This window comes from Oncorhynchus tshawytscha, linkage group LG10, assembly GCF_018296145.1.
Source record: "Oncorhynchus tshawytscha isolate Ot180627B linkage group LG10, Otsh_v2.0, whole genome shotgun sequence".
NCBI classification, from domain to species: Eukaryota; Metazoa; Chordata; class Actinopteri; order Salmoniformes; family Salmonidae; genus Oncorhynchus; species Oncorhynchus tshawytscha.
The window spans coordinates 84002026-84025592 of record NC_056438.1 but is presented as its reverse complement, the minus strand read 5'-3'; the positions used below and the strand labels follow the sequence as shown (position 1 = coordinate 84025592).

At 43.4% G+C, this 23567-nt stretch overlaps 1 protein-coding gene across 1 annotated transcript in view; it reads right to left on the bottom strand.

Moving 5' to 3' along the window:
• LOC112240770 (collagen alpha-1(VI) chain) overlaps positions 1-23280 on the bottom strand; it is an 80504-nt gene extending 57224 nt beyond the window's left edge. Inside the window, 9 exon segments of the mRNA XM_042329268.1 lie at positions 912-965; positions 1582-1626; positions 2035-2055; positions 2160-2180; positions 5261-5374; positions 10739-10898; positions 11959-12159; positions 16718-16847; positions 23036-23280. Of these exon segments, the coding sequence (XP_042185202.1) occupies positions 912-965; positions 1582-1626; positions 2035-2055; positions 2160-2180; positions 5261-5374; positions 10739-10898; positions 11959-12159; positions 16718-16847; positions 23036-23126 (837 nt within the window). The 5' untranslated portion in view covers positions 23127-23280.
• Between the last annotated feature and the right edge of the window lie 287 nt (positions 23281-23567).

The following is a 23567-nucleotide window of genomic DNA, read 5'->3' as shown; positions in this document are numbered from 1 at the left end:
TTAATAACATACCTGATTCTATAGGTTAATAACAGACCTGATTCTATAGGTTAATAACAGACCTGATTCTATAGGTTAATAACATACCTGATTATATAGGTTAATAACATACCTGATTCTATAGGTTAATAACATACCTGATTCTATAGGTTAATAACAGACCTGATTCTATAGGTTAATAACAGACCTGATTCTATAGGTTAATAACAGACCTGATTCTATAGGTTAATAACAGACCTGATTCTATAGGTTAATAACAGACCTGATTCTATAGGTTAATAACAGACCTGATTCTATAGGTTAATAACAGACCTGATTCTATAGGTTAATAACATACCTGATTCTATAGGTTAATAACAGACCTGATTCTATAAGTTAATAACAGACCTGATTCTATAGGTTAATAACAGACCCGATTCTATAGGTTAATAACAGACCCGATTCTATAGGTTAATAACAGACCCGATTCTATATGTTAATAACAGACCCGATTCTATAGGTTAATAACAGACCTGATTCTATAGGTTAATAACAGACCTGATTCTATAGGTTAATAACAGACCTGATTCTATAGGTTAATAACGTACCTGATTCTATAGGTTAATGACGTACCTGATTCTATAGGTTAATAACAGACCTGATTCTATGGGTTAATAACATACCTGATTCTATAGGTTAATAACAGACCTGATTCTATAGGTTAATAACAGACCTGATTCTATGGGTTAATAACAGACCTGATTCTATAGGTTAATAACATACCTGATTCTATAGGTTAATAACAGACCTGATTCTATAGGTTAATAACATACCTGATTCTATAGGTTAATAACAGACCTGATTCTATAGGTTAATAACATAGCAGATTTTTGGGGTTAATAGCAGACCTGTGTGTGTTCACAGGTACTCACCTCTACCCCGATGTCTCCCTTCTCGCCTGGCATCCCCTGTCTACCTGTTTCACCCTGCAGGAAGAGAGGAGAGAAAGAGGGAGGAGAGAGGAGAGAGGAAGAGAGGTGGAGAGAGGAAGTGAGAGGAGGAGAGGGAGGAGAGAGGAGTGGAGCATTAGAATTCAAGAACAATAATACACAATGACAACAACAATCAGACACTAGCTATAATGACCAGGTTAGCACACTGAGCTAAATCCTAGGCATTAACCTGGGGAGCTAATCAGACACTAGCTATGATGACCAGGTTGGCACACTGAGCTAAATCCTAGGCATTAACCTGGGGAGCTAATCAGACACTAGCTATAATGACCAGGTTAGCACACTGAGCTAAATCCTAGGCATTAACCTGGGGAGCTAATCAGACACTAGCTATGATGACCAGGTTAGCACACTGAGCTAAAGCCTAGGCATTAACCTGGGGAGCTAATCAGTCACTAGCTATAATGACCAGGTTAGCACACTGAGCTAAATCCTAGGTATTAACCTGGGGAGCTAATCAGACACTAGCTATAATGACCAGGTTAGCACACTGAGCTAAATCCTAGGCATTAACCTAGGAGCTATCACAAGTCTTCCGGTTTTCGTGTGTGTGCGCGTGCATGTGTGCTTGTGTGTGTGTGAGCCCCACCTTGGACCCGAGGTCTCCTACTGGTCCTTTGGGACCTCCTTTAGCCTGCAGACAAAACACATCATCAGTGATGTCATCATGGGTCATACCGCTATGTCACTCAGAGAGGGAACACTACAACCTGTTATAAAGGTGTCATAAGGGGGTCATACTGCTATGTCACTCAGAGAGCCTTCATAGAACACAACAACCTGTTATAAAGGTGTCATAAGGGGTTGTACTGCTATGTCACTCAGAGAGCCTTCATAGAACACTACAACCTGTTTTAAAGGTGTCATAAGGGGGTCGGTCATACTGCTATGTCACTCAGAGAGCCTTCATAGAACACTACAACCTGTTATAAAGGTGTCATAAGGGGGTCATACTGCAATGTCACTCAGAGAGCCTTCATAGAACACTACAACCTGTTATAAAGGGGTCATAAGGGGGTCATGGGATTTAGGGGCTACTTACATTGCAGTCAAAAGAACAGCACTGAAAAAAATAGAAAAAAGCACAGTTAGAAATGTCAACAAACAGACAAATGGAAGTAATGATTAGTGTAGAAATAACATGTCACATAGGTAGACAAGACATACCACATCCTTGGTCTCATTGGTCTGTAAGAGAAAATGGATCAGAGGTTAGAGACTCATTTACACTTTAAAATGATAGGAGAGGGAGGGGCCTAGAGAGGGAGAGAGGAGGGGAGGAAACAACCTGTTATAAGGGAGGGGAGTAGAGAGGGAGAGGTAGGGGGAGGGGATGTCAGGTAAAGAGAGAGTAGATAGAACACTACAACCTGGGTTATAAAGGTGTCAGAGGGAGGGGGTAGATAGGGAGGGGGATGTCACTCAGAGAGGGAGGGGAGGACACTAGAACCTGTTATAAGAGGGAGAGGAGTAGATAGGGAGAGGGACTGGGATGTCACTAAAGAGGGAGCCTTCATAGAGGGAGGGGACACTACAAGGGGAGTTAGAGGGAGAGGGAGGAGAGTAGAGAGGAAGGGGAGGGGAGTAGAGAGGGAGAGAGCCTTCATGGAACACTACAAGTTATAAAGGGAGGGGGTCATACTGCAATGAGAGGAAGAGAGCCTTCATAGAACAGGGGGACAACCTGTTATAAAAGGGTCATAAGGGGGGTCATAGAGAGGATTTAGGGGGCTACTTACATTGCAGTCAAAAGAACAGCACTGAGAGGGAAAAAATAGAAAAAAGCAGAGAAGAGAGGAATGTCAACAAACAGAGGGGAAAGAGGAAAGTAAGGGGATTAGAGGTAGAAATAAGAGGGAGGGGGAGGGTCAGAGAGGAAGACAAGACATAAGACAGGAGGGGAGTAGAGAGGGAGGGGTCTCAGAGGAAGAGAGGAGGAGAGTAGAGAGGAAGAGAGGGGGAGTAGAGAGGGAGGGGGAGGGGAAGAGAGGAAGAGAGGAGGAGGTAGAGAGGGAGAGGGACTCATAGAGAGGAAGAAATGATAGAGAGGAAGAGGGAGGGGAGTAGAGAGGGAGGGGGAGGGGAGAGAGAGGAAGAGAGGAGGGGAAGAGAGGAGAGAGGAGGGGAGTAGAGAGGGAGGGGGAGGGGAGTAGAGAGGAAGAGAGGGGAGAGAGAGGAAGAGAGGAGAGAGAGTAGAGAGGGAGGGGGAGGGGAGTAGAGAGGAAGAGAGGAGGGGAGTAGAGAGGAAGAGAGGAGGGGAGAGAGAGGGGGAGGGGAGTAGAGAGGGAGGGGAGGGGAGTAGAGAGGAAGAGAGGAGGGGTAGAGAGGGAGGGGAGGGGAGTAGAGAGGAAGAGGGAGGGAGTAGAGAGGGAGGGGGAGGGGAGAGAGAGGAAGAGAGGAGGGGAGTAGAGAGGAAGAGAGGAGGGGAGTAGAGAGGGAGGGGGAGGGGAGTAGAGAGGAAGAGAGGAGGAGGTAGAGAGGGAGAGGGAGGGAGTAGAGAGGAAGAGAGGAGGGGAGAGAGGAAGAGAGGAGGGAGTAGAGAGGAAGAGAGGAGGGGAGTAGAGAGGAAGAGAGGAGGGGAGAGAGAGGAAGAGAGGAGGGGAGTAGAGAGGAGAGAGGAGGGGAAGAGAGGAAGAGAGGAGGGGAGTAGAGAGGGAGGGGGAGGGGGAGAGTAGAGAGGAAGAGAGGAGGAGAGTAGAGAGGGAGAGGGAGGAGAGTAGAGAGGAAGAGAGGAGGGGAGTAGGGAGGGGGGGAGGAGAGTAGAGAGGGAGGGAGGAGGGGAGTAGAGAGGATGAGAGGAGGAGGGTATAGATGAATGGTGGAAAGAGAAGAGAAGCATTGGAATAAAGGAAAGGAGGAGAGATATGGAGAGGAGAGGAAAGGAGGAGAGATATGGAGAGGAGAGGAAAGGAGGAGAGATATGGAGAGGAGAGGAAAGGAGGAGAGATATGGAGGAGAGGAAAGGAGGAGAGATATGGAGAGGAGAGGAAAGGAGGAGAGATATGGAGAGGAGAGGAAAGGAGGAGAGATATGAGGAGGAGAGGAAAGGAGGAGACATGGAGAGGAGAGGAAAGGAGGAGAGATATGGGGAGGAGAGGAAAGGAGGAGAGATATGGAGAGGAGAGGAAAGGAGGAGAGATATGAGAGATGGAGGAGAGGAAAGGAGGAGATATATGGAGAGGAGAGGAAAGGAGGAGATATATGGAGAGGAGAGGAAAGGAGGAGAGATATGGAGGAGAGGAAAGGAGGAGAGATATGGAGAGGAGAGGAAAGGAGGAGAGATGGAGAGGAGAGATATGGAGAGGAAGGAGGAGAGATATGGAGAGGAGAGGAGGAGAGATATGGAGAGGAGAGGAGAGGAAAGGAGGAGAGATATGGAGAGGAGAGGAGGAGAGATAGAGAGGAGAGAAGGAAAGGAGGAGAGAGGAGAGGAGAGGAAAGGAGGAGAGATATGGAGAGGAGAGGAGGAGAGATATGGAGAGGAAAGGAAAGGAGGAGAGATATGGAGAGGAAAGGAAAGGAGGAGAGATATGGAGAGGAGAGGAAAGGAGGAGAGATGGAGAGGAGAGGAAAGGAGGAGAGATATGGAGAGGAGAGGAAAGGAGGAGAGATATGGAGGAGAGGAAAGGAGGAGAGATATGGAGAGGAGAGGAAAAGAGGAGAGATATGGAGAGGAGAGGAAAGGAGGAGATATATGGAGAGGAGAGGAAAGGAGGAGAGATATGGGGAGGAGAGGAAAGGAGGAGAGATATGGAGAGGAGAGGAAAGGAGGAGAGATATGGAGAAAGGAGAGAGATATGGAGGAGAGGAAAGGAGGAGATATATGGAGAGGAGAGGAAAGGAGGAGAGATATGGAGAGGAGAGGAAAGGAGGAGAGATATGGAGAGGAAAGGAGGGAGATATGGGAGGAGAGGAAAGGAGGAGAGATGGAGAGGAGAGGAAAGGAGGAGAGATATGGAGAGGAGAGAGAAAGAGAGGAGAGGAGGAGAGATATGGAGAGGAGAGGAAAGGAGGAGAGATATGGAGAGGAGAGGAGGAGAGGAGAGGAGAGGAAAGGAGGAGAGATATGGAGAGGAAAGGAGGAGAGATATGGAGAGGAGAGGAGGAGAGATATGGAGAGGAAAGGAAAGGAGGAGAGATGGAGAGGAAAGGAAAGGAGGAGAGATATGGAGAGGAGAGGAAAGGAGGAGAGATGGAGAGGAGAGGAAAGGAGGAGAGATATGGAGAGGAGAGGAAAGGTGTGGGGAGGGGAGGGGTGTGATACGTACGATCATATCTATGATGCTGCGAATGGTCTGTAGCTGGGTGGATCTGCTGTTGTCAGCTGCTGTGAAGTTCTGTCTGTAGTTCTGGTCTGTAGCAATCACTGACAGTCTGGTGTCCTTTTGAGATCAATACAGATATACATAAATCAATACAGAGATCAATACAGAGATCAATACTGAGATACAGAGATCAATTCAGAGATCAATATAGAGATCAAAACAGAGATCAATGCAGAGATCAATACAGAGATCAATTCAGAGATCAGTACAGAGATCAATACAGAGATCAAGACAGAGATCAATACAGAGATCAATACAGAGATAAATAAAGAGATCAATACAGATATCAATAAAGAGATCAATAAAGATATACAGAGATCAATTCAGAGATCAATACAGAGATCAATACAGAGCTCAATTCAGAGATCAATATAGAGATCAATATAGAGATCAATACAGAGATCAAAACAGAGATCAATGCAGAGATCAATACAGAGATCAATACAGAGATCATTTCAGAGATCAATATAGAGATCAAAACAGAGATCAAAACAGAGATCAATGCAGAAATCAATACAGAGATCAATACAGAGATCAATATAGAGATCACGCTCGCACCCGTGAGAGAGACCTGTGTTCCATTGCGTTTCTAAAGACAAAGGAATTCTCCGGTTGGAACATTATTGAAGATTTATGTTAAAAACATCCTAAAGATTGATTCTATACATCGTTTGACATGTTTCTACGGACTGTAACAGAACTTTTTGACTTTGTCTGCACCTAGTGATCGCACCTCGTGAATTTGGATTACTGGGCTAAACGCGCAAACAAAAAGGAGGTATTTGGACATAAATTATGGACTTTATCGAACAAACCAAACATTTATTGTGGAACTGGGAGTCCTGGGAGTGCATTCTGATGAAGATCATCAAAGGTAAGTGAATATTTATAACGCTATTTCTGACTTCTGTTGACTCCACAATATGGCGGATATGTGTATGGCTTGTTTTTGTGTCTGAGCGCTGTACTCAGATTATTGCATGGTGTGCTTTTTTCGTAAAGTTTTTTTGAAATCTGACACAGCGGTTGTATTAAGGAGAAGTGGATCTAAAATTCCATGCATAGCACTTGAATCTTTTAGCAATGTTTATTATGAGTATTTCTGTAAATTGATGTGGCTCTCTGCAAAATCACAGGACGTTTTGGAACTACTGAACATAACGCGCAAATGTAAACTGAGATTTTTGGATATAAATATGAACTTTATCGAACAAAACATACATGTATTGTGTAACATAAAGTCCTATGAGTGTTGTCTGATGAAGATCATCAAAGGTTAGTGATTAATTTTATCTCTATTTCTGCTTTTTGTAACTCCTCTCTTTGGCTGGAAAAATGGCTGTGTTTTTCTGTGACTAGGTGCTGACCGTTTGGTGTGCTTTCGCTGTAAACCTTTTTGAAATCGGACACTGTGGCTGGATTTACAAGTTTATCTTTAAAATGATGTAAAATACTTGTATGTTTGAGGAATTTTAATTATGGGATTTTTGTTGTTTTGAATTTGGCGCCCTGCAATTTCACTGGCTGTTGGCGAGGTGGGACATTACTGTCAGAGAGGTTAAGCTTTAGCCCCACCCATCTCTTTAAAGCAAATTGGAGGTAGCCAGCGCACTTCTGTATGTTGTAAAAGCATTACATGGTCGCTGCCCATATCATTGCGTAATGCAGAAAATACAGGAGAGTTCAGGGGCCTTGGTTTAACAACTTCTTGACGCACCCATCCCGTTAGCGAGATCAATTTCATCAACATCTGCTGAATTGCAGAGCGCCAAATTCAAATTAAATGACTAAAAATATTAAATGTTCATGAAATCACAAGTGCGATATAGTAAAACACAGCTTAGCTTGTTGTTAATCCACCTGGTGTGTCAGATTTCAATACAACTTTTCAGTGAAAGCATAACAAGCATTTATGTAAGAACATCTCTCTCAGTAGACAACATATTACAAACACCTAGCAGCCAAGTAGATTGGTCACAAAAGTCAGAAAAGCAATAGATTAAATCGCTTACCTTTGATGATCTTCGGATGTTTGCACTCACGAGACTCCCAGTTACACAATAAATGTTCCTTTTGTTCCATAAAGATTATTTTTATATCCAAAATACCTCCCTTTGTTTGGAGCGTTATGTTCAGAAATCCACAGGCTCGAGCGGTCACGACTTCGCAGACAAAAATTCCAAATAGTAGGTTGTTCAGGTTGTTTTTACAATATATAATCGATAATATGTAAACCGGAATGTAGCTTCTTCCATAGGAGAGAGAGAGAAAATGGCTGTTGCGCATAAAAAACTCTGCTGGCACCCAGCCATCCACTGACGAGATGGGTTCTTTCTCACTCATTTTTCAAAATAAAAGCCTGAAACTATGTCTAAAGACTGTTCACAGCTTGAGGAAGCCATAGGGATAGGAATCTGGGTGATATCCCTTTAAATGGAGACAAGGCATCCAATGCAACAGAGAGCTTTCAGGAAAAACAGCGCTTCCTTGTTGGATTTTCCTCAGGTTTTTGCCTGCAATATCAGTTCTGTTATACTCAGACAATATTTTGACAGTTTTGGAAACTTTAGAGTGTTTTCTATCCTAATCTGAAAATTATATGCATATTCTAGTTTCTGGGCCTGAGAAATAGGCAGTTTCAAATGGGTACGTTTTTTAGCCAAAAACGAAAATACTGCCTCCTACACTCAGGAAGTTAACACTGTAGTGTCCAAAACGTCTTTCAAGCTGTCAGGCATTCCTTTGGCAGCAAGAGCCTCTCGTTGGATGCTGTAGTGTACCCAAGTGGCGATGGTAGCAACTGCTTGCACGCGTGTTACCACTCCACTATGTCTCCCTGCCATGGCTTTTACGCCATCAATACAGATACCAACACATCTTGACCACCAAAGTCCATTTGATGTCACAAAGCTGTCCGGGACCATTCCTCTCATGTTGTCCTGGTTTCCAGAAGAGGATGTCTTCCTTAATTGACCCCCCAAAAACTTAACAGACATATACCAGGAGCTGTGCCAGGCCCACCACGTCTGTTGACTCATCCAGATGTAACGCATATAATTCACTGGCTTGAATGCGAAGCAGTAATTGTTTCAAAGCATCTCCTGCCATGTCCCTGATGCGTCGTCAAACAGTGTTGTTGGATGAAGAAATTGCCTGTATAGTTTTTAAGGCCTTTTCCCTCAGCATTGTCCCAGCCATATCCGCGGCAGTAGGAAGAAAGAAGTCCTCCATAATAGTATGGGGCTTGCCTGTTCTGGTGAATCCCTCACAGTGAGTCGTCTCACTCATAATATCCGAGAACCGGGGTTACGCAAGTAACCTTAAGTTATCGATACATATCATAAATACATCCACATAGTTATCAATATCAACATAACTACAGCAATCATCATATTAGTGTCGTAGAACTAAACCAACATCAAGTCAACACCATAACATATCATTAGGGCCTCTATTGGTCTCTATGGTCTCTAGGCTGGGTGATATGGTCCCTAGGGCTGGTCTCTAGGGCTGGGTTTGGTCTCTAGGGCTGGGTGATATGGTCCCTAGGGCTGGGTGATATGGTCTCTAGGGCTGGTCTCTAGGGCTGGGTGACCTCAGGGTGGCTGGGTGATACACGGTGATATGCTCTCAGGGCTGGGGAGAACTGGGTGATATGGTCTCTAGGGCTGGGTGATATGGTCTCTTTGATACACTGCCGATTTTAGGGCTCAGGTTTTAGGGCTGGGTGATATGGTGATATGGTCTCTAGGGCTTACAAAGCATGTAGAGGTGCTTTGTAAGATATGGGAAAATAGGGCTGGGTGATATGGTCTCTAGGGCTGGGTGAAATAGGGCGGCAGTGTATCAAATACTTGTTCTCTAGGGCCCACTGGTACATTCTACGTGATTTCAATGGGTCTTACTCCATTCTGATTGATTTATACTGTTCAATTCAACTTCAACCAAAAGTTCCTAAAGTTTCCATACTGCCACGTAGGGCTGCATGATATGGGCAATACATCTAGGCTTTTTATTTTTAACCAAATATTGCAATTGTGATTAGACTTGCAATTTAGATCAAAACACTTGGGTGAACTGCTGTAGTCATAGAAATAGAATGATTATTATGATTATGTAGTAAAAATATAATTATAATAACAGTGGGCACTTTGAACACAGTGTTGTTTGACATGACAACCAATGAAAAAGCCAGGGAGGCGTTCATAGAACTAGGAATTAGATTACTAATATAATCTCTATGGAGGTGTTATTGTGACAGGGCAGGAACCAAAGTGTTGGTCAGTGTTTCCCAGGGGAGTGATAATACTATTAAGATCTCTATGGAGGTGTTATTGTGACAGGGCAGGAACCAAAGTGTTGGTCAGTGTTTCCCAGGGGAGTGATAATACTATTAAGATCTCTATGGAGGAGTTATTGTGACAGGATAGGAACCAAAGGGTTGGTCAGTGTTTCCCAGGGGAGTGCCAATACTAATAAGATCTCTATGGAGGTGTTAATGTGACAGGATAGGAACCAAAGTGATGACCAGTGTTTCTCAGGGGAGTGCCAATACTAATAAGATCTCTATGGAGGTATTATTGTGACAGGGTAGGAACCAAAGTCTTGGTCAGTCTTTCCCATGGGACCCCTATAATCTTTGGCTTACTTCATGTAGCTAACCTATTCCTCTATAGGAATCTATGCAACCTATGTTGGTTGCTGCAACCAACATGCTGATTTAGGCCTACAGCAGCACTGGTATCAGACTGTATTAGATAGCTATGTTTGCTCTGACGCAGTACATTTATTAGCTTGCCAGCTAACGGGCGATTAGCATTAGCGGCTATTTATTTTAGAAATGTTCTAAAAGACGAACTAGATGTTTGCAGACAGTGACATCCACAAACTAATAGAGTAGTTATAGAATGCTTGTGCATTTCTATAAAGAAGCAAAGTGGAAAGCTGCATAGATGACATCAATATATTATTGCATTTGCTGCATCGACCATGCAGACTGAAGACATCGACCATGCAGACTGAAGACATCGACCATGCAGACTGAGAACATCGACCATGCAGACTGAAGACATCGACCATGCAGACTGAAGACATCGACCATGCAGACTGAAGACACCGACCATGCAGACTGAAGACATCGACCATGCAGACTGAAGACATCGACCATGCAGACTGAAGACATCGACCATGCAGACTGAAGACATCGACCATGCAGACTGAAGACATCGACCATGCAAACGGTCTGCAAATGATCTCGTGCTCAACCAACAACAACTGCGCTCCTTGTGTTACAGGGGGCGGGGCTTGGTGAGAGAGGAAGAGAAATGACCCAAGTAGCGGAGTAAACTATACAGAGTGAAATACTGTTACCATGGTCAGGTTAAAAGGGTGTGTGTGTGTGTGTGTGTGTGTGTGTCGTACCTCCTGGTCAGGTGATATGGCGACAGAGAAGACTTTAACCCCGTGGTGCCTGGCCTCATTGGCAGCTTCCTGTAACCCCCCACAGGGCTCCTTGTAACCTGTTAGAGGATGACCGTCCGTCACCACGACGATGTACTTATTCTCCTGGTAGTGGGAGCCCCTGAACACACACACACACACACACCGGATAGAAAGGGACGTAATGAGACACACTGCAACAAAAAAACACTAGACAGGTACTAGAGAGAAACCATTAGACAGGTACTATAGAGAAACCACTAGACGGGTACTATAGAGAAACCATTAGACAGGTACTATAGAGAAACCATTAGACAGGTACTATAGAGAAACCATTATATGGGTACTATAGAGAAACCACTAGACAGGTACTATAGAGAAACCACTAGACAGGTACTATAGAGAAACCATTAGACAGGTACTATAGAGAAACCATTAGACAGGTACTATAGAGAAACCACTAGACAGGTACTATAGAGAAACCATTAGACAGGGACTATAGAGAAACCACTAGACAGGTACTATAGAGAAACCATTAGACAGGTACTATAGAGAAACCATTAGACAGGTACTATAGAGAAACCACTAGACAGGTACTATAGAGAAACCATTAGACAGGTACTATAGAGAAACCATTAGACAGGTACTATAGAGAAACCATTAGACAGGTACTATAGAGAAACCATTAGACAGGTACTATAGAGAAACCATTAGACAGGTACTATAGAGAAACCATTATATGGGTACTATAGAGAAACCATTATATGGGTACTATAGAGAAACCATTATATGGGTACTATAGAGAAACCATTATATGGGTACTATAGAGAAACCATTATATGGGTACTATAGAGAAACCATTATATGGGTACTATAGAGAAACCATTAGACAGGTACTATAGAGAAACCATTATATGGGTACTATAGAGAAACCATTATATGGGTACTATAGAGAAACCACTAGACAGGTACTATAGAGAAACCATTAGACAGGTACTATAGAGAAACCATTAGACAGGTACTATAGAGAAACCATTAGACAGGTACTATAGAGAAACCATTAGACAGGTATTCAGATGAGGAAAGGGAGGGGAATGGTGATTAATGGGCAGGGCCAGGGGACAGTTAAGGGGTGTGGTCAGAGAGGAATAAGGGAGACATCCTGATGAGCCTTTCTAATGACGTGTATGTGTGTGTATTACCCTATGAGCAGCTCAGCGATGCCTCTCTTGATGGCACAGTCAGTGTGTGTTCCCTTGCCGATGTAGCTGATGCCCTTGATGTCACTGATGAGCGCCTGGCGCTCGGTGGCGATGTCACTCAGCTGGCGCACTAAGATGATCTCATCAGAGTAGTGCAGCGCTCCAGAGTTCCATGTCAGGGACCGGTCACATGGGTGGCGCCTAGCAACAACAACACACACAGAGAAAAGTTGTATCACATCACTAACCACGTTACCATCAACAGTTTTTATGTGAGTCATACCTTATAAAAACGACAGCTGGGATGGAAACAGGAAGTTTTGGTAAAATGTTAGAAATGTCGACCGATAATGTCTCTGTCGACATGGTGGAATTCTTTGTGTCTGTACAATTATTTATGCAGGAAATGGCGCTGGAAACACCTTTATGCGCAAATATTGATATATTGAACACTGAACAAAATATAAACGCAACATGCAACAATATTTTACTGAGTTACAGATCATATAAGGATATCAGTCAATTGAAATAAATCTTTGAGGCCCTAATCTATGGATTTCAACTGAGTGGGAATAACAGATATGAATCTGTTGGTCACAGACACAGTACCTTCAAAAAATAAGTAGGGGTGTGGATCAGAAAACCAGTCAGTATTTTTGTTGTTGTTGATTTATTTATTTATGTTTTATTTATTCACACCAAAGAAAATAAGTGAAAGACAAAACAGTGCAGATAAAAACAGGTAAAGACGGTGTGCTGGTGAGGTTGGAAGCCCAAAAGGGCTGATATGAAAAACACACCACTAATATACAGTACCAGTCAAAAGCTTGGACGCACATACTCATTCCAGGGTTGTTCTTTTTTTAAACTATTTTCTACATTGAAGAATAATATTGAAGACATCAAAACCATGACATAACATATATGGAATCATGAAGTAACCAAAGTAGTGTTATACACATCAAAATATATTTTATATTCTTTAAAGTAACCACCATTTGCCTTGAGGACAGCTTTGTACTGAGTAGTTTGGTTCATCAGGCTGATCCCCAGTCTTCATGGAGATTACTGAGTAGTTTGGTTCATCAGGCTGATCCCCAGTCTTCATGGAGATTACTGAGTAGTTTGGTTCATCACGCTGATCCCCAGTCTTCATGGAGATTACTGAGTAGTTTGGTTCATCACGCTGATCCCCAGTCTTCATGGAGATTACTGAGTAGTTTGGTTCATCAGGCTGATCCTCCAGTCTTCATGGAGATTACTGAGTAGTTTGGTTCATCGGGCTGATCCCCAGTTTCCATGGAGATTACTGAGTAGTTTGGTTCATCAGGCTGACCTCCAGTCTCCATGGAGATTACTGAGTAGTTTGGTTCATCGGGCTGATCCCCAGTCTTCATGGTTCATCAGGCTGTCCCCTCGTCATGGAGGAGATTACTGAGTAGTTTGGTTCATCGGGCTGATCCCCAGTCTTCATGGTTCATCAGGCTGATCCCCAGTCGTCATGGAGGAGATTACTGAGTAGTTTGGTTCATCAGGCTGACCTCCAGTCTCCATGGAATTTACTGAGTAGTCCAGTCTTCATGGTTCATCAGGCTGACCTCCAGTCTTCATGGTTCATCAGGATGGGACCTGGTAGAATCCATTGAAGGGTTTAGGTAAACTGGGACCTGGTAGAATCCATTGAAGGGTTTAGGTAAACTGGGACCTGGTAGAATCCATTGAAGGGTTTAGGTAAACTGGGACCTGGAAGACTCCATTGGAGGGTTTAGGTAAACTGTTGGTGGCTGTTTAACAGTCTGATGGCCTTGAGATAGAAGCTGTTTTTCAGTCTCTCGGTCCCAGCTTTGATGCACCTGTACTGACCTCGCCTTCTGGATGACAGCGGGGTGAACAGGCAGTGGCTCGGGTGGTTGATGTCCTTGATGATCTTTATGGCCTTCCTGTAGCATCGGGTGGTGTAGGTGTCCTGGAGGGCAGGTAGTTTGCCCCCGGTGATGCGTTGTGCAGACCTCACTACCCTCTGGAGAGCCTTACGGTTGAGGGCGGTGCAGTTGCCATACCAGGCGGTGATACAGCCCGCCAGGATGCTCTCGATTGTGCATCTGTAGAAGTTTGTGAGTGCTTTTGGTGACAAGCCGAATTTCTTCAGCCTCCTGAGGTTGAAGAGGCGCTGCTGCGCCTTCCTCACGATGCTGTCTGTGTGAGTGGACCAATTCAGTTTGTCTGTGATGTGTATGCCGAGGAACTTAAAACTTGCTACCCTCTCCACTACTGTTCCATCGATGTGGATGGGGGTGTTCCCTCTGCTGTTTCCTGAAGTCCACAATCATCTCCTTAGTTTTGTTGACGTTGAGTGTGAGGTTATTTTCCTGACACCACACTCCGAGGGCCCTCACCTCCTCCCTGTAGGCCGTCTCGTCGTTGTTGGTAATCAAGCCTACCACTGTTGTGTCGTCCGCAAACTTGATGATTGAGTTGGAGGCGTGTGTGGCCACGCAGTCGTGGGTGAACAGGGAGTACAGGAGAGGGCTCAGAACGCACGCTCAGAACGCAGATAGTTGTAGATAAGATACATTGAGATGAGATAGTTGTAGATGAGATACATAGAGATGAGATAGTTGTAGATGAGATATATTGAGATGAGATAGTTGTAGATGAGATACCTAGAGATGAGATAGTTGTAGATGAGATACCTAGAGATGAGATAGTTGTAGATGAGATATATTGAGATGAGATAGTTGTAGATGAGATACCTAGAGATGAGATAGTTGTAGATGAGATATATTGAGATGAGATAGTTGTAGATGCCTTTTTCTTATTCAAAAGTTGATTGATGATTTTCCAAGTTGGCTTTAAATTATTTAAGAATTCTGGGAATGTGTTAGTAAAATATATTTTTGGGATATCCGACGTAAGTGAGTAAATTTGTTCTTATACTTTTTGTAATTGGCAGAATTCAGTGCAGAGGGATGTGAGAAACATTTTATACAACTTTTAACTGAGTATTTTTTGAGACCGGTTGTAAACCAAGGTTTCCTGAACCTTCTGATGCTCTCCTACGTGGTTTAACGTAGGGAAAATAATGGTGAAATACACAATTGAAAGATGTGAGGAAAAGTCTGGTAAGCAGCTCTACATCAGCCTGATTATAAACATTTTCCCATTAAATATCCCCAATCAACATTTTAAAGCGCTCACAATTACTTTAGTTAAATATTCTACATTTAATGCTACTATAATCATTCCCATCTGTTGATTTCCAGCTGCCAAAGAGAAGTGGAAGGTTGGAAAGTGGTCAGAAATGCATACCTGCATTAGCCACATTACTCAAAGAATTAGTAAAAATATCATCAATAAGGGTGTCAGATGAACATCACTCTGTGGTCTGATAGATGAGGGGACACAGATAGATGGAGTATAACAGATTCAGTCTGTGGGCTGATAGATGAGGGGACACAGATAGATGGAGTATAACAGATTCAGTCTGTGGGCTGATAGATGAGGGGACACAGATAGATGGAGTATAACAGATTCAGTCTGTGGGCTGATAGATGAGGGGACACAGATAGATGGAGTATAACAGATTCAGTCTGTGGGTTGATAGATGAGGGGACACAGATAGATGGAGTATAACAGATTCAGTCTGTGGGCTGATAGATGAGGGGACACAGATAGATGGAGTATAACAGATTCAGTCTGTGGTCTGATAGATGATGGGGACACAGATAGATGGAGTATAACAGATTCAGTCTGTGGGCTGATAGATGAGGGGACACAGATAGATGGAGTATAACAGATTCAGTCTGTGGGCTGATAGATGAGGGGACACAGATAGATGGAGTATAACAGATTCAGTCTGTGGGCTGATAGATGAGGGGACACAGATAGATGGAGTATAACAGATTCAGTCTGTCGGCTGATAGATGAGGGGACACAGATAGATGGAGTATAACAGATTCAGTCTGTGGGCTGATAGATGAGGGGACACAGATAGATGGAGTATAACAGATTCAGTCTGTGGGTTGATAGATGAGGGGACACAGATAGATGGAGTATAACAGATTCAGTCTGTGGTCTGATAGATGAGGGGACACAGATAGATGGAGTATAACAGATTCAGTCTGTGGGTTGATAGATGAGGGGACACAGATAGATGGAGTATAACAGATTCAGTCTGTGGGCTGATAGATGAGGGGACACAGATAGATGGAGTATAACAGATTCAGTCTGTGGGTTGATAGATGAGGGGACACAGATAGATGGAATATAATGGATTCAGAAAGTCAGATGTTTTTTTTTGTTGCGTATGGGATATTTTATTTCCTCTCATGAAACATGTTTCATTTATATTTTTGTGCGGTACAGTAACCGTCAAATGGAAGTAAACTTGGAGTCATGAGATGCTATGGTGTGTGTGGTCCTCACACTACGACTCGGAAAACAGTTTTTAAAGGCTACAGATGAAATAAGTGATGATGAACTTCCCAGGGTGAGGAAAAGGCACGGAGATCTTCATGCTCTCTTCCAATAACTATCTAGGGTCTTATTCTGGTGAACTGATGACTTGACTAAGAGCTTTCACATTACCACAGCAACAACACTGACTAGCTGAACTATTTCCATGTGAGGGGAACCTGGGCCTTAAGCAGCACAGCCATGAGACAACCAGTACTGTTCTGTAATGGACAGCCAGGGTGTGTGTTACATCCTGTGTGTGTGTGTGTGTGTGTGTGTGTGTGTGTGTGTGTGTGTATCTTACATCTCCTTGAGCTCCATGATGAAGCGTTCAGTAAAGCTCTTGATCTGGTCGATGTAGAAGTTGGGAGGTTTGGCCCTCAGAGCAACACTCTCAGACGTGTCCAGAACAAAGAACAGGTCCACCGGACACTCTGAACACACACACATACACACACACACACACACACACGGGAAACATGAACATATGACATATCTGTATACACATAGAACAGAAACAGTAAACAGTGCGTTCAGAAAGTATTCAGACCACTTCCCTTTTTCCACATTTTGTTGCATGACAGACTTATTCTAAAATGGATTCAATAAATGTTTTTGCTCATCAATCTACACACAATACCCCATAATGACAAAGCGAAAACAGGTTTTTAGACATTCTTGCAAATAAAAATAAAAAACAGAAATACCTATTTACATAGTATTCAGACCCTTTGCTATGAGACTTAAAATTGAGCTCAGGTGCATCCTGTTTCCATTGATCATCCATGAGATGTTTCTACAACTTGATTGGAGGTAAATTCAATTGATTGGACATGATTTGGAAAGACATACACCTGTCTATATAACGTCCCACAGTTGACAGTGCATTTCAGAGCAAAAACCAAGCCATGAGGTCAAAGGAATTGTCCATATAGTTCTGAGACAGGATTGTGTCGAGGCACAGATCTGGGGAAGGGCACCAAAACATTTCTGCAGCATTGAAGGTCCCCAAAAACACAGTGGCCTCCATCATCCTTAAATGGAAGAAGTTTGGAACCACCAAGACTCTTCCTAGAGCTGGCCGCCCGGCCGAACCGAGCAATTGGGGGAGAAGGGCCTTGGTTAGAGAGGTGACGAAGAACAATGGTCACTCTGACAGAGCTCCAGAGTTCCTCTGTAGAGATGGGAGAACCTTGCAGAAGTACAACCATCTCTGCAGCACTCCACCAATCAGGGCTTTATAGTAGAGTGTAGTCCCTGTGCCCAAGAACACAAAGGTAACCTACCTAAATGACTACAGACCCGTAGCACTCACATCCATAGCCATTAAGTGCTTTGAAAGGTTGGTAATGGCTCACATCAACACCATTATCCCAGAAACCATAGACCCACTCCAATTTGCATACCGCCCAAACAGATCCACAGATGATGCAATCTCTATTGCACTCCACACTGCCCTTTCCCACTTGAACAAAAGGAACACTTATGTGAGAATGATATTCATTGACTACAGCTCAGCGTTCAACACCATAGTACCCTCAAAACTTATCACTAAGATAAGGAACATGGGACTAAACACCTCCCTCTGCAACTGGATTTAAAAATATATATATTTCACCTTTATTTAACCAGGTAGGCTAGTTGAGAACAAGTTCTCATTTGCAACTGCGACCTGGCCAAGATAAAGCGTAGCAATTCAACACATACAACAACACAGAGTTACACATGGAATAAACAAAACATACAGTCAATAATACAGTAGAACAAAATAAAACAAAAAGTCTATACACAATGAGTGCAAATGAGGTAAGTTAAGGAAATAAATAGGCCATGGTGGCGAAGTAATTACAATATAGCAATTAAACACTGGAATGGTAGATCGGCAGAAGATGAATGTGCAGGTAGAGATACTGGGGTGCAAAGGAGCAAAATAAATAAATACCAGTATGGGGATGAGGTAGGTAGATAGATGGGCTGTTTACAGATAGGCTAAGTACAGGTGCAGTGATCTGTAAACTGCCCTGACAGCTGGTGCTTAAAGCTAGTGAGGGAGATGTGAGTCTCCAGCTTCAGAGATTTTTGCAATTCGTTCCAGTCATGGGCAGCAGAGAACTGGAAGGAAAGACAACCAAAGGAGGAATTGGAATTGGATCCTGGATTTCCTGGCGCGCCGCCCCCATGTGGTGAGGGTAGGTAGCAACATATCTGCCACACTGATCCTCAACACTGGAGCTCCCCAGGGGTGCATGCTCAGTCCCCTCCTGTACTCCCTGTTCACCCACGACTGCATGGCCAGGCATGACTCCAACACCATCATTAAGTTTGCAGACGACACAACAGTGGTAGGCCTAATCACTGACAATGACGAGACTGCCTATACGGAGGAGGTCAGAGACCTTGCCGGGTGGTGCCAGAATAACAACCTATCCCTCAAATTAACCAAGACTAAGGAGATGATTGTGGACTACAGGAAAAGGAGAACCAAGCACACCCCCATTCTCATCGACAGGGCTGTAATGGAGCAGGTTGACAGCTTCAAGTTCCTTGGTGTCCACATCAACAACAAACTAGAATGGTCAAAACACACCAAGACAGTCGTGAGGAGGGCACAACAAAGCCTATTCCCCTTCAGGAAACTAAAAAGATTTGGCATGCGTCCTGAGATACTCAAACGGTTCTACAGCTGCAACATCGAGAGCATGTTGCATCACTGCCTGGTATGGCAATTGCTCAGCCTCTGACCCCAAGGCACTACAAAGGGTAGTGTGTATGGCCCAGTACATCCCTGGGGCCAAGCTTCCTGCCATCCAGGACCTCTATACCAGAAGGTGTCAGAGGAAGGCCCTAAAAATTGTCAGCCACCCCAGTCATAGACTGTTCTCTCTACTACCACATGGCAAGCAGTACCGGAGTGCCAAGTCTAGGACAAAAAGGCTTCTCAACAGTTTTTACCCCCAAGCCATAAAACTCCTGAACAGGTAATCAAATGGCTACCTGGACTATTTGCATTGTGTGCCCCCCCAACCCCTCTTACGCTGCTGCTACTCTCTGTTTATCATATATGCATCGTCACTATAACTATACACTCATGTACATACTTCCTCAATTGGGCCAACCAACCAGTGCTCATTGGCTAACCGGACTATCTGCATTGTGTCCCTCCACCCACCACCTGCCAACCCCTCTTTTACACTACTGCTACTCTCCGTTCATCATATATGCATAATCACTTTAACCATATCTACATGCACATACTACCGCAATCAGCCTGACTAACCGGTGTCTGTATGTAGCCTCGCTACTGTATATAGCCTGTCTTTTTACTGTTGTTTTTATTTTTGTACCTACCTATTGTTCAACTTATACCTTTTTTTGCACTACTGGTTAGAGCCTATAAGTAAGCTTTTCACTGTAAGGTCTACAGCTGTTGTATTTGGCACAGGTGAGAAATAAACTTTGATTTGATTTCAGTTGAACTGTGCAAGAAATGTTGTTGTAGGCAGAGCACATTGGAATACTGCATTGACAGGCATGACTCAAGCCTGTACTCTACACAGACTGGTGCGCCATAACCAATCAGAGCTGCAATAGACCTATATGTAAATAGCCATTGCCATATATGGATCTTTTCCATTCACTTAGAACTGGACTGTGTTAACAGCATGAGCGGTCGTGAGTAGATGTGCTTGTTTGAGATCAAAGCGAGAGATGCATGTAGCCACCTGTTGTTCATATTCTTTGCTAGTTAGTGAGTTATTATCCCAGTTATAGCAAATTTATACTCAACAATTGTGGAGTGGTTGCTTCCTACAAGAACACTAAATCTGTACATTTCATCTGTAAGGTAAAGAGCTTTTTTATGTCTTAAAGGGGCAGTGTTGTATTCTGAGACGGTCTTGAACAAGCCAATAGGCAGAGGGTAGCATCCTTTTCTGATTCTCTGTAATAATGGTATCGGAATAATAATGACGTTTATTTTGTTAACTGTTTTTTTTTTCTCATCAAACAACACAAAACATTTTCAGTCACGTCTTCGTCTGAAGGACAAGTGGATAAACAGGTTCATGTCAAGCCCTTCATGATTTTCTTCAAAAGTCTGATGGAATGCAGACCTACATTGAACACCACACTTTGGCTGCTACTGTAGGCTGAATGACAGAACAGCTATTTCCATGTTAACATGTTATGGGATCCATTTTTCTCCATTGTTTTTGATGGTAGGCCACTCTGGTAGACCTACATTATGATCAAATAGCCACAGTTGCCTACTTGGTCACTGTTATAACTGTAACTTAGCGGGTACAGCCTCAGTGATCACAGTAAACCACTGTTAAAACGGTAACTTAGTGGGTACAGCCTCAGTGATCACAGTAAACCACTGTTATAACTGTAACTTAGTGGGTACAGCCTCAGTGATCACAGTAAACCACTGTTAAAACTGTAACTTAGTGGGTACAGCCTCAGTGATCACAGTAAACCACTGTTAAAACTGTAACTTAGCGGGTACAGCCTCAGTGATCACAGTAAACCACTGTTAAAACTGTAACTTAGCGGGTACAGCCTCAGTGATCACAGTAAACCACTGTTAAAACTGTAACTTAGTGGGTACAGGTGATACAGCCTGTTAAAAGTGATCACAGTAAACCACTGTTAAAACTGTAACTTAGCGGGTACAGCCTCAGTGATCACAGTAAACCACTGTTAAAACTGTAACTTAGCGGGTACAGCCTCAGTGATCACAGTAAACCACTGTTATAACTGTAACTTAGTGGGTACAGCCTCAGTGATCACAGTAAACCACTGTTATAACTGTCACTTAGCGGGTACAGCCTCAGTGATCACAGTAAACCACTGTTATAACTGTCACTTAGCGGGTACAGCCTCAGTGATCACAGTAAACCACTGTTAAAACTGTAACTTAGTGGGTACAGCCTCAGTGATCACAGTAAACCACTGTTAAAACTGTAAATTAGCGGGTACAGCCTCAGTGATCACAGTAAACCACTGTTAAAACTGTAACTTAGTGGGTACAGCCTCAGTGATCACAGTAAACCACTGTTAAAACTGTAACTTAGCGGGTACAGCCTCAGTGATCACAGTAAACCACTGTTAAAACTGTAACTTAGTGGGTACAGCCTCAGTGATCACAGTAAACCACTGTTAAAACTGTAACTTAGCGGGTACAGCCTCAGTGATCACAGTAAACCACTGTTATAACTGTAAGTTAGCGGGTACAGCCTCAGTGATCACAGTAAACCACTGTTAAAACTGTAACTTAGTGGGTACAGCCTCAGTGATCACAGTAAACCACTGTTATAACTGTAACTTAGCGGGTACAGCCTCAGTGATCACAGTAAACCACTGTTAAAACTGTAACTTAGTGGTAACAGCCTCAGTGATCACAGTAAACCACTGTTAAAACTGTAACTTAGTGGGTACAGCCTCAGTGATCACAGTAAACCACTGTTAAAACTGTAACTTAGTGGGTACAGCCTCAGTGATCACAGTAAACCACTGTTATAACTGTAACTTAGCGGGTACAGCCTCAGTGATCACAGTAAACCACTGTTAAAACTGTCACTTAGCGGGTACAGCCTCAGTGATCACAGTAAACCACTGTTAAAACTGTAACTTAGTGGGTACAGCCTCAGTGATCACAGTAAACCACTGTTAAAACTGTAAAACTATAAGTGGGTACAGCCTCAGTGATCAGTAAACCACTGTTAAATCTGTAAACCACAGTAAACCACTGTTAAAACTGTAACTTAGTGGGTACAGCCTCAGTGATCACAGTAAACCACTGTTAAAACTGTAACTTAGTGGGTACAGCCTCAGTGATCACAGTAAACCACTGTTAAAACTGTAATACAGCCTCAGTGTCACAGTAAACCACTGGTTTTAACTGTCACTTAGCGGGTACAGCCTCAGTGATCACAGTAAATCACTGTTATAACTGTAACTTAGCGGGTACAGCCTCAGTGATCACAGTAAACCACTGTTAAATCTGTCACTTAGCGGGTACAGCCTCAGTGAACATTGATCATAGGCAAGTCCTACATGTTAAATCTTCATTGACTTTCCTATGGTTTCCATTTCAATTCAAAAAGCCACATTGATTGATTGGTTGAAAGATTTAATGATTGATTGATTAGCAATTAAGTGGCCCCTAACACTGATCTATGGCCAGTTTCAATCCCCAGACACCCTAGTGGTAGGTTAGGACGTGGAGAGGGTTAGCTGATCCTAGATCTGTGCATAGGACAACTCCCTCTCTGAGCATCTGCAGCTGTGATAGCTAGGTAGACTGTAGCCTACCTACAGCAGGACCAACGACCAGACCAGCTAGTTTATGCCAGGCATTAGCTATGATTTTAGTATCGTATATCTTACTAAACCTGCTTTAGCTCTGACATAGGCTATAGCTAACTTCCATCTAAACATCTGGCCAAGACACAGATACCCAGTTTTCTCTCTCTGTGGCTTTTAACTTGTTTCTCAACCCCAAAGAGCTTGCTTGGGTCCGTCTTAATGACATAGCATACACAGACAGATAATACTGGTCAACCCGGAACATGAGTCTGTTTTTTTTTTATATCTAGAAACATTAACTTTATAAACTCACCCCAGAACTTGGGTCTGTCGGTCTGCTGTGCGAGCGCCACGGCAAACATCGCACCGACGCACAGAACGGAGAGAACTCCACGAGCCTCCATGGCTGTTTATTCGGTTAACACTAAACTTTCAAACCCAAATCACCCCAAACCGTCTCCAACCCGAACCTCCGAACTGAACTTCAGAAGATGGATGAAACCGGAGCTCTGTCAATGTTCTAATTCCGTTAGTCGGTTACAACCCCCGAGCCAACCCGGGAGCGCGCATTGGACGGAACGCCTTGAGAAGAGGAGGAGTGGAATTCACGGATAAATAATCTGAAGATTTCTGTTTAATTCTGAAAACTGTAACAAGCCAGTAATAGCTGCAAAACTGCCCATCTTCCTAAGAAACACACTATTCTTACAGGAACCATGGGACCTTGCAATGGCTTTGTATTAGTGAGATCTTCTCCCATTGTTCTGTCTATGGGGCCTCATGGGGTAAACATCTGGAAAAAGTCAAGTTCAACTCTAGTATTCTGTGTTCTTTGATTCCTTAAT